The sequence below is a fragment of the Erpetoichthys calabaricus genome, chromosome 5 (assembly GCF_900747795.2).
Source record: "Erpetoichthys calabaricus chromosome 5, fErpCal1.3, whole genome shotgun sequence".
Lineage (NCBI taxonomy): Eukaryota > Metazoa > Chordata > Cladistia > Polypteriformes > Polypteridae > Erpetoichthys > Erpetoichthys calabaricus.
This window is the reverse complement of record NC_041398.2, coordinates 7,754,824-7,769,348: the sequence shown is the minus strand read 5'-3', so window position 1 is coordinate 7,769,348 and position 14,525 is coordinate 7,754,824. Positions and strand designations below refer to the sequence as shown.

Here is a 14,525-nt window from a genome sequence, read left to right as displayed (position 1 = left end):
ATCAATCTTCTAAAAACATCAAAACACCAACCGTTAGAATTTATAAACACTCTCTTTTATATTTAATCACATTACTCACCCATTCCAACACTCCCAGGTGACTCTTCTCCTTCTCTCCTATTTCCCTCGGTGATTTTCTCTTCAGACTCTGATAACTCTGATTTCAGCTCTGCAGAATTCTCCTGTGTAGCCAGTTGTCCCGTATTAATGGACCAGGGCTGTAAACTGGATGGAGATTCTTCACAGGCCTCTTGCTTGAAAATATCCTCAGTTTCATGCTTTTGAAGTTCAAGACCAACAGAAAAATCATTCAAATCCTCAGCTTTAAAGGCAGCAGTCACCCCCTTGCACTCCTCCTCCTCTTTAAAAACTGAAATTCTTTCTTCGTGATCCTCCAGCTTCACACACACATCCTCTGGTGTGAGCCGCTCACAGTCCTCTTCTTTAATGTCCACCGTGCTTTCATCCACGCCATCTTCTTTGGCAGAGGCCATGCTCTGTGGGAAACTCTTCTCTCTATTTAAGTGTTTGCCCTTCTCTTCTTAGATTCACTTCTCACATGGACAGCCCTGAGCTGGATACTATTAGACACCTCAGTGTATGACCATGTGAAATGGGAAAGCCCTGTAAAATAAAAGTGTAGAATTAATTTCACAAAGTCAGTGAAAACAATGAACAAACTTCACGGTCATAGTGCCCTCCATTAGGTTTGGTTCAAAGACACATTTCTCTTGATTTGCTCCTCTGCCTCCCAGTTTAAAATTACAAATCAAACAATTCAGATGTGATCAAAGTGCATTACAGACCTTCACTAAAGGGGATTGGCATACATTTCAGTCCCACCATGTAGATATGACAACACTCTATCTACACGGCACCATCATGTTTGGACACAGCAATGGCAGGTCTATTAAAACCATTATATTTAGGGCTTTGTTTGCTAAAGACTGACATGAACGCTCAAACAGGAGTACGAGGTCTTCACCTCATTGACACATTCACACATTTCAGTGCAGGAAGTGTTGTAAAGACAAAGAGACCATCAGAAATTGTGAAACAATTCATTCATTCGTTCTCAGATAAGAGTACATGGAGCTCCTCAGAAACTACTTAGTGATAATGGTGGGGAATCAGAGAGATGGCAGAGAATTTAAACATTGAAATAAAGACCTCCACGGCCTAGAGTCCCTGGGGTACAGAACTACTTGAGAGACACAATAATGAAGACACTGGAGATGAGAAGGAGACTCTAAACTCTTCAGTCCCAGTAGAAGATATCGATGTTGAAGCTGAACAAACTCACAATGACTCTGTCTTAACCCGTGTTTGTCTAAAAAAGGGGCAAACCATGAGATATGTGGACAGAGATGGTGGCATACAGATAAAGTATTAGATTGGGTTGGCAAAGCAGAACTTGGTATAATTTAGAGCTTACTGATCCTGACAGCATTGCTGACACAGAAGGGTCTGTTGATACATCAAGTGTGGATAATCTGCAAGTTGAACCAGAAACTAATGAACTGCAACTATGGGACTTGTGTGTGGAAATCATGGAGATATCAGCTGAGTCAGCAAAGCAAGAAGAGATAAGCAGCTGGAAAAGAAATGGAGCATCTGAGGAAGTGGAAAACCACAAGATGGATATACCCTTTAAAAAGGGACTTCAGCAGGAATCGTAACTAAAGACCACCTAGTGGCACGAGGGTCTGAGGGGCAAGACAGGAGTGGGTTCAACAGGGATTCACCAACATGGGCATCAGAATCTGCTCACCAAGGTCCCTGAGGTGGCACTGCCATTTTAAACAATGAGGACAGACATTTGAGCTCCAGCCCATAATAGTCGAGTCGCGGCTCTGCAGCTTTCACATTTTTATGGCTTCATATGGTTGGATGCAAACAGCCCTGATGGGCTCACCACTACCCTGGCTTGAGTCCTGTTCTTCATTTAACACGGCCATATCTAGTAAGCAAAAGAATAAAAGTGTACAGAAATACTGAAAGAAGCTGCAAAGAATAAATGATTAAATAAAACAATACCATTAAGAATAGCAGAAACAAAAAACTAATGCCAGGCCAGCTGTAGATTTTACTGTATCCCTCCAGCAGCATTAGTTTCTGTAATGTTTGTATTTTATATTAAACAAATCAAAGTCTCCCCGTTACAATGAAACCGAACGAGCATCTTTCCTGATAAGAAAATACAAAATAAAAAAATCATTTTAATTGTTTCTAATAGGTCTCAGCAAGGTCGCTGCTGGCCAAGTGGGTGCCCTAAGCAGAAATTTACTTTTCTTCCCCCTCACCCAAATATTACGGAAGTAAAAATAAAATAATAAAAAAACACCTACTATAGGGGCCAAAATAGAACTTTATTCAAATAAGGTGTGCTTAGCCTACTCTGCGTTCACCGTAAAATGCAATATATACGTTTATATTTTTGTTTATTTGTATATGTATATTATTAATGTTAATTTATTATTATAATATATAAAAACGATTTTTTTGAGCAGCTGGGATGGTGCCCCCCTGGGAGTTGGTGCCCTACGCAGACTGCGTACTCTGTGTATAGGGAGCGGCGGTACTGGGTCTCAGTATGAGACAAAGTGCTGGAAATAAAACCTGAACGCGGCCTGTAAAGTTACATCGTTCGACGCCATATTAACAAAATTTGCCGATGACGGCTTTAGAAGAAAGAGGAAAAAACACAAAGAACACGCAGAGCTCGAGAAAAATCAGAAATGAATGACTGCTGAACAAGCGCGTGCCCGACGGACAGCACAGTTCGGAGCACACGCGTAATCAAAAGGAGAAGCGGCGTGGAAAAGAGCACGAGCGCGAAGAGAGCAAAAGCAATCCCGAGGTAACGCGTCTCTGCCAAGTCAGATGTAGAATTACATTTCACGGGACACCAACCGGAAAATAAAGTAACGTAGCAGTAGCAAAGAAAAGTGCGCGACCCCCGTCATCCACAGTAAACTCCTTAAGGTGCGATTTGTTGTGTTGCCTCCTCCACGTTGCGCTCAATCCGTAAAATTTAAAAGCGAACCAAGCGGCGTAGTGCACCTCCTCCAATTTAAAGCCGCTCAGCATGTCGCGGTCTTCCTCACTGCTGGCATTCCCACCCGTACGCGATCGCCACGTTCGACTTTGTCTCACCTTCCGTACCTTTGCTTGATGTTATTTCCGTGAAAAAGTCGGAGCGCGGGGATCTTATAAGATCAAACTAGTGATGGGCTCCTCGATACTGACTTCCGTTCAGAGGCTTGTTTGAATTGCGCCCGTCACGTGATTTTGAGGCACGCTAGCGTCATGACGTCATTAATATTCTCGCTATAGACATAGAATTACTAGACGCCGCATGACCAGCAGCATCGTACGTCAACGTCGCCTCCATATTGTGAGTGGCACTGCTGTGGAGTGAAGTAATGAATATAATAATAATAATAATACATTTTATTTATACGGCACTTTACATTAGCAATAAATCTCAAAGTGCAACATAAAAAGATTAAACAAAGGCAAGGCAAGATAAAAACTGAGAGAAAACAACAATAATTATAGCATTCTTGTTAATAAGCTTTCCTAAATAGAAAAGTCTTTAGCTGTTTTTTAATACAGCCCACAATCTGTTGTGTCTCAGGCTCTCTGGTAGGGCATTCCAGAGCCGTGGAGCAGCGGCTGCAAAGGCTCGGCCACCCATTGTACGAAGTTTGGTCACAGGGGGGTGAAGGTGGTAGGTATTTGTAAAACGGAGGTTTCTTGTAGTTGATTGTAATATAAGGAGTTCTTTAAGATATTGTGGAGCAACTCCACGGATACACTGGTGAGTGAACAAACACAGTTTGTATTCGATACGGAGATGGATAGGGAGCCATTGAATTAACCGAAGGATTGGTGAGATGTGTTCATATTTCTGCACTTTATTCAGGATTCTTGCAGCACTATTTTGAATTTGTTGGAGATTTTGAAGGCTCTTTTTGGGTATCCTGATGAGGAGTGCATTACAATAGTCCAGTATGGATTAAACAAATGCATGAACCAGCTTTTCAGCATCACAGAGGTAGAGGTAGGGACGGAGTTTGACTATGTTTCGGAGAGGAAGGAATGCAATTTTACAAAGATGATGGATATATATATATCAAATGACAAATTTGTGCTGCTTGGGATTGTACAAACCGCTGTACGCTCCAAACCAGATCTCAGGGGATTACATTTCATAGGTAAGGCTGAACAATTGTTTTGATTATATTTGGCCATTAGAAAATCCCGTTTTATAATCTTAGCACTCAAGGTCACCTTACAATAAAATTAAACAACATTAGTAAAATTAAAACAAAAGAATGATAAATCTTAAAGCAAAATTTGCAAACAAACAAAGATAACTGGCAGTAACAGTGCAAAATTCACAATTGGTATGCCAGTTTGAAAAGATAAGTTTTGAGGGCAGTTTTAAAATGTGTTATTGAATTGAGCTGACGAATATGAGAGGGAAGAGAATTCAAGAGTTGAGGAGCACAATGAGAGATGCTTGAGCTCCCATAGCACAGAGTTTGATGTGTGGTACAGAAAGTCGAGCTGCAGATGAGGATCTGAGTGAGTGAGAAGAGTGTAAGTCTGGAGGAGATCAGTGAGGTTGTGAAGAGCTTTAAATGTTCAGAGCGGTATTTAGTATTGTAATCAGTAGTTAACAGGGAGACGGTGAAGTTGAGAGAGAATCGGTGTAATATGTTTAGTGGATTTACAACAGCAGGTTATTATACTGGCAGCAGAATTTTGAAGAAGTTGTAAGTGATGGATACGTTTTTGTGGGATGCCAGATAGAATAGCATTACAGTAATCTATACTTGAGGTGTCTCGGCATTAACCAATACTTCAGTACTGTGTTGCGTAAGAACAGGACAAAGTCTAGAAATGTTTCGGAGATGGAAGAAGGCAGTCCGAGAAATGTTACTTATATGGGAGAAATTATTTAATAATAATTATTATTATTATTATTATTATTATTACTAGCAAAATACCTGCGCTTCGCAGCGGTGAAGTACTGCTTTAAAATTTTAAATAATAAACTGAGGGAAAATGTATCAATAATTATTTGTTAAGGATCTCTTTGTATACCACGTTGTCAGTTCGCCCCTCCGGTTGTAATATGACCAAGCTGTGCGCTGAGCTTACTCTTGAGCATGCAACGTATAGTTGGCCATGTGAAAAGCAATCTTGCCTCAAATCAATGCCAACCTTTTGTAGGGTCCCTGAGACTTATTAATTGTCATTGCGAAACAGAGCCTTACCGGAAATTGGAGGTGTTTGAATTGAAATGGAAGATCAGAGGGTATAACGGGGATGCGAGGAATAAAAACTCTCATCCCTGAGCCACCGCCAGTAAAAATAGATGCCTCAATTAGGTTCTTTTGTAGACAAGTCACCTGAAGTCTTGTGCCATTACAAAGTTTCGGTGGCTGTAAGTTTCTCAGTAACATTATTGGTGCCCCAACCTTCAAAATTAGATTATGCTCAGGAGTGCCTGGAGGATTCAGAGTGTGGACCGAGCTGCAGGCTATGGACGTATATATGTACGTAAGTAGGATTCAGTTAGCGTTGGGAACCCGCGTACAAAATTTCTTGAAGATGGGCCCATTAAGTAACAAAGACCGTTGGAAAGTTCAATATGGTGGCTGACAGTGGTGTCATACCACCGAAATAAGTACGTAGATCGGTTTCGGTTAGCGCAGGGAAGCTGCCTACCAAATTTTGTGAAGATGTGGCCATAAATAGGAAAGTTTAACATGGCGGACGTTGTCGACCATTATGACCGTTACGTGTATTCGTTTATTATGACCATTACGTGAATTTCTAAATGAAGCCTGCTTAACTTTTGTAAGTAAGCTGTAAGGAATGAGCCTGCCAAATTTCAGCCTTCTACCTACAGGGGAAGTTGGAGAGTTAGAGATGAGTGAGTCAGTGAGGGCTTTGCCTTTTATTAATATAGATGTATATGTATATATGTGTGTGTGTGTGTTTGTGTGTGTACATATAAATATATATATATACAGTATATCGATATATATGTAGATATATATGTGTGTATGTGTATATATAGTGTATATTATATATATATATATATATATATATATATATATATATATATATATATATATATAGCGTTGCTGAGGCTCAGTCTGGTTAAATGGAAAAGAAAGAAAAGAGAAAGCGCCCGTTTCTAATATGTTTAATTTCACAATGCTTGTGGGTATACAATATTTCTTGTTGTTCCATTGTTTGTGCAGAATGTTAGACTGAATAATATTGTTAAGTTCGTAGACGTCTTTGTTTTTGGCCTCAAGAATAGCTCGTTCACTCAGCCAATCGTGATTCTTATAATTGGTTTGAATATTAGGAAATACTTTTTCAACCAATTCTTCTTTTGACGTCACTAAATTGTAGAAGTTATGAGGCAATAAAATTCGTCCTGAGTTCTGATCAACCGGCACCTTTCCGTTCCCAATTTCCAAATTTCTCCAACCCCGTTATTGACAGTTTGCTTTATTTGATCGTAAATGCCTTTTTGCTGAAGCGTTAGCTTAGGAATATTTGATTGCACATATGACAAAAGATCACCCGTGTTGTAATTTTGTTCACGACGCAATTCTACATCGAACGAAGCAGCAGCAGATCGATTCGGTGATGGCATTCCCAATTGATTGAGAACTTTGTTCGCGATTTGTAAACACAAATCTTCAATCATTATCAACGCTTAGTTGTAGATGTCTGCTGTGAAATCCATGTTTATATTTGAATTTTACTTGCGTATTCGACGGAAAATATCTTCAGCCGTGTGCGATTTATATTTCTCCCATAACTGTGTTGGAGATGAAGGAGAGCAGGCGGTCAATATGATTGCAAACAATGCACGAATTTGATTTGGATGTGACGTGTTGCACATGTCATTAATGTATACATCCCAGTGTCGGTCGTTCTCCAATAAATTAAGAGCTTGACATTTACTTCGGAAAGTGGCATGTGTAACGCTGTTGACAATTCTCAATTGCTGGAAAGACGTTGGACCGGCACATTTACCAACAGCATGTGAACAAAGAAGCATTCATCTTGATCGGGATGCACGGTGTACAGTCTGCCTATCGTAGTTTCTTTGAATATGGCAGGTTGTCCGTTGATTCGCTCTCCTCGTTTGCGTTGTTCAAATGATTTTCTACTCGCATTCCATGTGTAATACGTAGGCACTTCCGAATACAGCAGTGTTTTCGCAAACGCGTCATTTTGACATAACGTAAAGAAAGCAGTTAACGTTGTAGCCGGTGGATTCAGGGCTATTTGTTGCACATTTGCAGCTGTGAAACAAACGCGTTGTTCACTTAGCAGTACATCTAGAAAATGGACAACATCTGGACTTCGTTCATGTATGGGAAATGAAAGAATTCGCCATACAGCTTCATTGCTGCTTATGTATCTTCCAGCCTAATACTGTGCGATTTCATCGATATGTATGACCGCATTCCTATTACTTCTTTCTGGTTGCACGCCAAAAACTGCCATGTCGCTGCCTTTATTCACGTACTTACAAATGTATTTGATCGAAACATTGAAATAGAATCGTAAAATATTTAGTATAGCGTGTGTTGCTTTTACGTCCAACAGATGGCGCTGTGTTTTCAAAAAAAGCATGTTTTTACCTGTCACAGGTGTGACATCAATATAATATGTATATAAAAACACGCGCGTATTCGAATGCAACGTTGTGTCAAAATTTCAAAGCAATCGGTGAAGAAATTTCGGAGATTTAAGGTTTTGAACAAACGAACATTTATATTTTTATTTATATAGATGTATATATTTATGTATATATATGGTTTTGGCAGCCAAGCACTTTTTTCCAACCTAGAAGACGTCTCTTGAGATCCGTTTAATCGCCTCGTTGATTGCATGTCCTCCAAGGTAGTTTCAATCCCCATTTCCCGCACCGAGTCATCTCCCCTTTTATGAGTGACTGTGTTAGTCGCCGTACTTCTTACAGGTCTTTGAACGCACTGAATACTTGTAACTGGTGTCGCCCGTCGGCTACTTTCGACAGGGAATGAAAGCAATTGTCGAGTAACAAAAATTATTTGTAAGTGATTTCGCATTGAAGAAATAGTAAAAACTTGATCACTTGGGTCAATACCTAAAGAAATACAGACAGCAAATGTAATTGAGAATACACCAGAATCTGTATGATTTAATTGTTGCTGTGCGTCTTCATAAACTATGGGAGGTTTGTATGGAAACAAAGCACAAAGGAAATGAAGTTGCTCTTCGGTGAGGTTGAATTTTTTATCAGCGTTTAAACTGTCATAGACATGAATTACAGCACCATCATCATAGGTACACAGCCAGTGAGTCACTCGTTCAGTAGCTGCAGAAGGTAATATTTGAATATGTTTTGCATTTTGTGGAATGGGCATTATAGGTATGTCAGTATTATCCGTGTATAGACCTCCTAAATTCAACTCGTCTTTCTTTGAGTAATTCTCTGACTTGATGTCAATCTTAATTACGAACTATGACGCACTCTTAATAGTCGGCGACTTTAATTTTCATGTAGATAATCAATGTGACCAAAAAGTAAAAGAATTTATGAACCTCCTGGACTCTTTTGATTTGAGACAGCTCGTTAATCAGCCTACACATAAAGCAGGTCATACGTTAGACTTAGTAATTACTAAAGGACTAAAAGTTGATATAAAGCAGGTCATTGATACGGGTCTATCAGACCATTTTCTTCTACTTTTTAATATAGAAATAATGATAGAAAACACTCATGAGAAGCATATTGTTAAAAAACGCTTCTTTGACTCATCAGCAACTTTAAAACTTACAAACATTCTAACCAATCAGTCCGTTTATAGTGCCAACTATAACTATAATAGCGAGGAGAATGTAAATAGTAAGGTGGAAAGATTTAATACTAAAGTGAGGGCTGCTGTTGACATAGTTGCACCTGAAAAGACAGTTAAAAAATCTTCTAGCATTGTTATACCTTGGAAGACCCAAAGAGTGTCTGATTTAAAGAGAACATGCCGTAGAGCTGAGCGTAAATGGAGGAAGACTAAACTAACTATTGACTATGAGATATTAAAAGTTAAAATAACAGAATACAATAACACAGTCCGTCTTGAGAGGCGCTGCTATTTCTCTAAGATTATAAATAACAATGCTAGTAATCCCAGAGTCTTATTTTCGACAATTGATCATCTGTTAAACCCAGGTAACTCAAAGGAATGCCTCCTAAGTACTTCCAGTAAAACCTGTGAGGCTATCGCTGTATTTTTCAATCAAAAAATTAATGATATTAGAAATAACATAGTATATCTCCCCAACACTAAGGATCCCCCGAAACCCCAGTACTCCATAATAAATAAATTAGAGTCTTTCACTAGGATAGATTTACCTGATTTACATAAAATAATTTCTCAAATGAAACCATCCACCTGTGCCCTTGACCCAATACCAACAAATTTTTTCAAAGAAGTATCGGGTGTGCTTATTGATAATGTTCTTGACATAGTAAATTCGTCATTAGATACGGGGGTCTTCCCAGACTGTCTTAAGACTGCGGTAGTTAAACCCCTACTTAAGAAAAATAATCTCGACCCCTCTGCTCTTGAAAATTATAGACCCATCTCTAACCTGCCTTTCTTAAGTAAAATTCTAGAGAAGGCAGTCATTATGCAGTTAAATGAGCACCTCAATAAACATGCTATTCTTGATAAATTTCAGTCAGGTTTTAGAACAAATCACAGCACAGAAACTGCACTCGTTAAAGTAGTAAATGACTTGCGGGTAAATGCAGACAGAGGCCATTTATCTGTTCTCATCCTCTTAGATTTGAGTGCCGCATTTGACACCATTGATCATAATATTCTTAAGAATCGCCTTAGTCAATGGGTGGGCCTCTCTGGCAGTGTCTTAAACTGGTTTGAATTCTACCTGGCAGGGAGAAAATTCTTCGTTAGTTGTGGTAATTATAACTCAAAGACACATGATATTCTATATGGTGTTCCACAAGGCTCTATCCAGGGTCCGCTGCTCTTCTCAATCTATATGCTTCCATTAGGTCAGATTATCTCGGGACATAACGTGAGCTACCACAGCTATGCTGATGACACACAGCTGTATTTATCAATAGCACCTGATGACCCCAAATCTCTTGATTCGCTAACACAATGTCTAACCTGTATCTCAGAATGGATGAATAGTAACTTTCTCAAATTAAATAAAGAAAAAACCGAAATCTTAGTGATTGGCAATAATGGATACAATGAGGCTATTAGAAATAAACTGGATGCATTAGGATTAAAAGTCAAATCGGAGGTAAAAAGCTTAGGGGTAACCGTTGATTGTAATCTGAATTTTAAATCGCATATTAATAAGATCACTAGGACAGCATTTTTTCACCTAAGGAACATAGCAAAAGTTAGACCTCTTATATCATCGAAAGATGCAGAGAAATTAGTTCATGCGTTTGTCTTTAGTCGGCTAGATTACTGTAATGCACTCCTCTCAGGACTACCCAAAAAAGACATCAATCGTTTGCAGTTAGTGCAGAATGCAGCTGCTAGAATCCTTACCAGGAAAAGAAAATCCGAACACATTTCTCCAGTTTTGATGTCACTACACTGGTTACCTGTGTCATTCAGAATTGACTTTAAAATTCTGCTTATGGTTTATAAAGCTTTAAATAATCTCGCCCCGTTTTATATATCGGAATGTCTGACACCTTATATTCCAAATCGCAACCTCAGATCCTCAACTGAGTGTCTCCTTAGAATTCCAAGAGCAAAACTTAAAAGAAGTGGTGAGGCGGCCTTCTGCTGTTATGCACCTAAAATCTGGAATAGCCTGCCAGTAGGAATTCGCCAGGCTAATACAGTGGAGCACTTTAAAAAACTACTGAAAACACATTACTTTAACATGGCCTTCTCATAACTTCACTGTAATTTAATCCTGACACTCTGTATATCCAATTCATTATAATAACTATTCATTCAAAATTTGTACTAACCCCTACTCTCTCTTCTGTTTCCTTTTCCGGTGTCCTATTGGTGGTGGCTGTGCCACCACCATCTACCCAAAGCACCATGATGTTCCAACAATGATGGATGGATTAAAAGCCAGAAGTCTGTATAACCATCAGCATCAAGTGACTCCGTGAGAACCCTAACTACAAAGAGGACTATTTCATTTATGTTAGGTAGAATGCCCAAAGGGGACTGGGCGGTCTCGTGGCCTTGAACCCCTACAGATTTTATTTTTTTCTCCAGCCTTCTGGAGTTTTTTTTTGTTTTTTCTGTCCACCCTGGCCATCGGACCTTACTCCTTTTTATGTTAACTAAGGTTGTCTTATTTTAATTTCTTATTTGTCTTTTATTCTTCTTTTCTTCATTATGTAAAGCACTTTGAGCTACTTTTTGTATGAAAATGTGCTATATAAATAAATGTTGTTGTCAGGAGTCCACATTAGCAAAACCTCTTGAGGTTGGAAAATTGTATGCACAGCTAAAATTTCGTTGAATTTGCTCATGTGATCTGTTGATAAATAATCATTATTTACCAACTCATTCACTGCAAAATCTGACAGTGGTAAGATCACTCCTTCCATAACACTAAACACAAACACTAAGTAGACACTAACACTAAAAAACGGCAACACCGCCGGGAATTCCGCGTCTACTAAACAGTAAATCAGTAAAGGTGACAGGACTAACCGCGTCAGCTGTGGAGCTCAGCTCAGAGTGAAATGAAGTGCATGGGAGGGGAGATGATCACGTGACTCCAACACCCGCCTTAACTCTCCGTCCCTCCACAAACACACAAACAAGGACACCAACTCTCCTTTATAGATATAGATTCAATCATTTTCCTCAGTAAATAAATGACCAAGTATAATATTTTTGTCTAATTGGTTTCTCTTTATCTACTTTTAGGACTTGAGTGAAAATCTGATGATGTTTTAGGTCATATTTATGCAGAAATATAGAAAATTCTAAAGGGTTCACAAACTTTCAAGCACAACTGTACATCTACCACCTGCATTTTATAACCAACTCTGACTGCTATATATATGTAACACATTATTATCAGTCTTAGCCCTCCGTTCACACCACTTACTATAACCAACTAAATGGTTACTAAGACCTAGTATTGACTCTTTCAGAATAAGCTAATTTCAAGGTAATTATTTCCATTAGTAGAGCTACACATACTTACTTTTCTGTGCCCAAGAGTTCACTAATTTCCTTGCTTGCACAGACTTCAGTAAAGGCAGAAGGTCAGTTTCCTGGACACAATGGAGGTCACTAGGACTGTCAACCCCAAGGGAATTCCTAAGGGAAACTGGTAGGTCTGGTAACACTTGAGTTATAGCACATTGTAAGCTGTTTGGAACTGGCTCCATAGTAGCTACTGAAGAGAGGTAAAGAAAGATTTGATAGTGCGGTATTTTGTCATATATTTCATGACAAAAGATGAGACAGTCACAAAGAATTTATGAAATGCAAGATTCACCGCACTTCAGTAAAAAGCGGGATCTTTGCTGGTCACTGGTGCAAACACATATACACAAACTGCCACCCAGAATTTCTGCCTACTCTTGACGACATCTCTTTGTAAATACATTTCTCAGACTATCACTCTGCTTTCTTGAACACAACTGTTTCATGTTGAGGATTTTTGCTTTTGACTGCCCCAGCTGCATTCCTGAAGGGGGAGAAAGAGGAAGCTATCCAAAATCCATCCATTAAAAGCTAAAACTGTCTTTAATGAGCAACATTTAAATCAAGCAAGTAACACGTACGAGCTGGTATGGCACCTTATTAACTTCTGGGTTAAACTGTCATTCAGATAATAATTTAAAGTATAGTTCAACCCAAAATTAAACATTTGCCATTATCTTCATACCCTCCTGCTGTGACTGGTTCATTTCTTTAAGACTGAAAAAACAAACAAACAAATAAATAAACTTGCCCTTTACTTTTTCTTAAAAAGAAAAGCAGATGTTACAGCTGTAAGTACATAATGGCATACATTCATTTTGGGCTGAATAATCCCTTTAAGACTTCTCACCTGGCTAATAAACTTAACTTATTGACATTATACATTCAAAAACTTAGTTCTCTATGAATCAGGTTCCATAACCCTGGGCTGAAGAACACAGTAAAGTGGTGTTCCATAACGTAGCAATACACCACCAATGCCTCAAACATTTGGTTTATGATAGTATGATGTGCTTCAATGGGATCACCTTACAGCCACTCATCATGTAACATGGTAACGGATAGCAGTCGATCAAATCATCAATATTCAAGCAACGCATCATTTAACCCAGACTTCTCACAGTATACAAATGGAGCTTTGGCAGGAATTCAGCCACAAACACCTTTGTCAAAAGATAAACATCAGAGTCATTTTTGACAAAAATGACCACAAGTTCACCAAATTCCAAAACACCATCATTCCTGATGATTATAAACTGACCCTTCTTGTGAACCATTCCTTTATTCACTGAAACCTTTGTATTTGACTTTGTAAATCCAAATGGTCTAACTGCACTTTACAGATTCAGCATAAACCTCAGAGTAAAATGGAGAGGAATATTTTAACTTCCAAAACTGGGGGAAACAAGGATCCAGCAGAAAGACAGGCCTGAAATATGTGATGCCTCTCAGCGAGTGTAACACACAGATTTTTAAAGTTTTTCAAATGTCGAGTGCATCTTTTAAAATAACTGTGCTTACTTTCAAATCGCATTGTCCACAATCTAATAAGAGGCCCAAATTTCAAAATCAATCCAGGGTAGTGTCTCAGAAAATGATGTTTTGGCTTCAATTTAATATCTGGAAACAACATTTTACTGGATTCCACATACTCTTGAATCAAAACATCTAAGTATCTGAGATACTGAGATTTTAGGAGCACACATGAGATCGACTATATCCTTAAACTGAAGTGTCACTTGCCAGACATTGTCTTCAGGCGCAGCAATTAAATCGCCAATTAAAACTGGCAAGAGCCTTAGAAAAACCGAGTTCTGAATGGCTTAACCCATAAGCCTGTAACCTTGTGAACTAACTTCACATGGCTTTGTGAGGGCATCAGAACCACTATATTCAAACTCAGAAATGCGTCTGTTCAAAACTAAGTATGCAAACCATTTTTTATTCTTTATAAAGTACCTCAAGTACAAACAAATATCATAAGAGAGGATGCCTTCAAAAATGTCATGACCAAGACAGGGTGGCAGACCAGGCTGGCAAACATTGTAATGCTTTAAAGAATTGAAGACTGATTTGAATTTTACCCCCTGAACTTCAGATTTCTCATGTTGCAATAAATCAGTGGCAGAATTGTGACTCTCGATGGTTCTCTGTGGCCCAGTTACATTGGGGTCATCGTGAAATTCAGTTCGGGTAAATAAACAGTATCTGCAAAAGTACTCTGACAGACTGAAATATACAATGAGAGCCCAGATTATC

The 14,525-nt window shown here is 38.8% G+C and overlaps 3 protein-coding genes across 5 annotated transcripts in view; 1 reads left to right on the top strand and 2 right to left on the bottom strand.

The window, feature by feature from the left end:
* LOC114641509 (zinc finger protein 334-like) overlaps nt 1-586 on the bottom strand; it is a 33,757-nt gene extending 33,171 nt beyond the window's left edge. Inside the window, exon 1 of the mRNA XM_028790550.2 lies at nt 80-586. Within this exon, the coding sequence (XP_028646383.2) occupies nt 80-494 (415 nt within the window). The 5' untranslated portion in view covers nt 495-586. The remainder of the gene's footprint in view (nt 1-79) is intronic.
* LOC114641537 (tripartite motif-containing protein 16-like) overlaps nt 1-14,525 on the top strand; it is a 721,005-nt gene that overhangs the window by 181,406 nt on the left and 525,074 nt on the right. The gene's annotated exons all lie outside the window — the stretch shown is intronic.
* Nucleotides 1-14,525, bottom strand: part of LOC114641514 (gastrula zinc finger protein XlCGF7.1-like) — a 688,851-nt gene that overhangs the window by 568,337 nt on the left and 105,989 nt on the right. Inside the window, exons 1-2 of one of the 2 annotated variants that reach the window (XM_051927980.1) lie at nt 3,166-3,259; nt 593-624 (exon numbers count right to left, since the gene is read on the bottom strand). The exons of the other annotated variant lie outside the window; for it this stretch is intronic. The gene's annotated coding sequence lies outside the window, so the exon portion shown is untranslated. Of the gene's footprint in view, nt 1-592; nt 625-3,165; nt 3,260-14,525 lie in introns of those variants that run through there. 2 annotated transcript variants of the gene reach the window in all.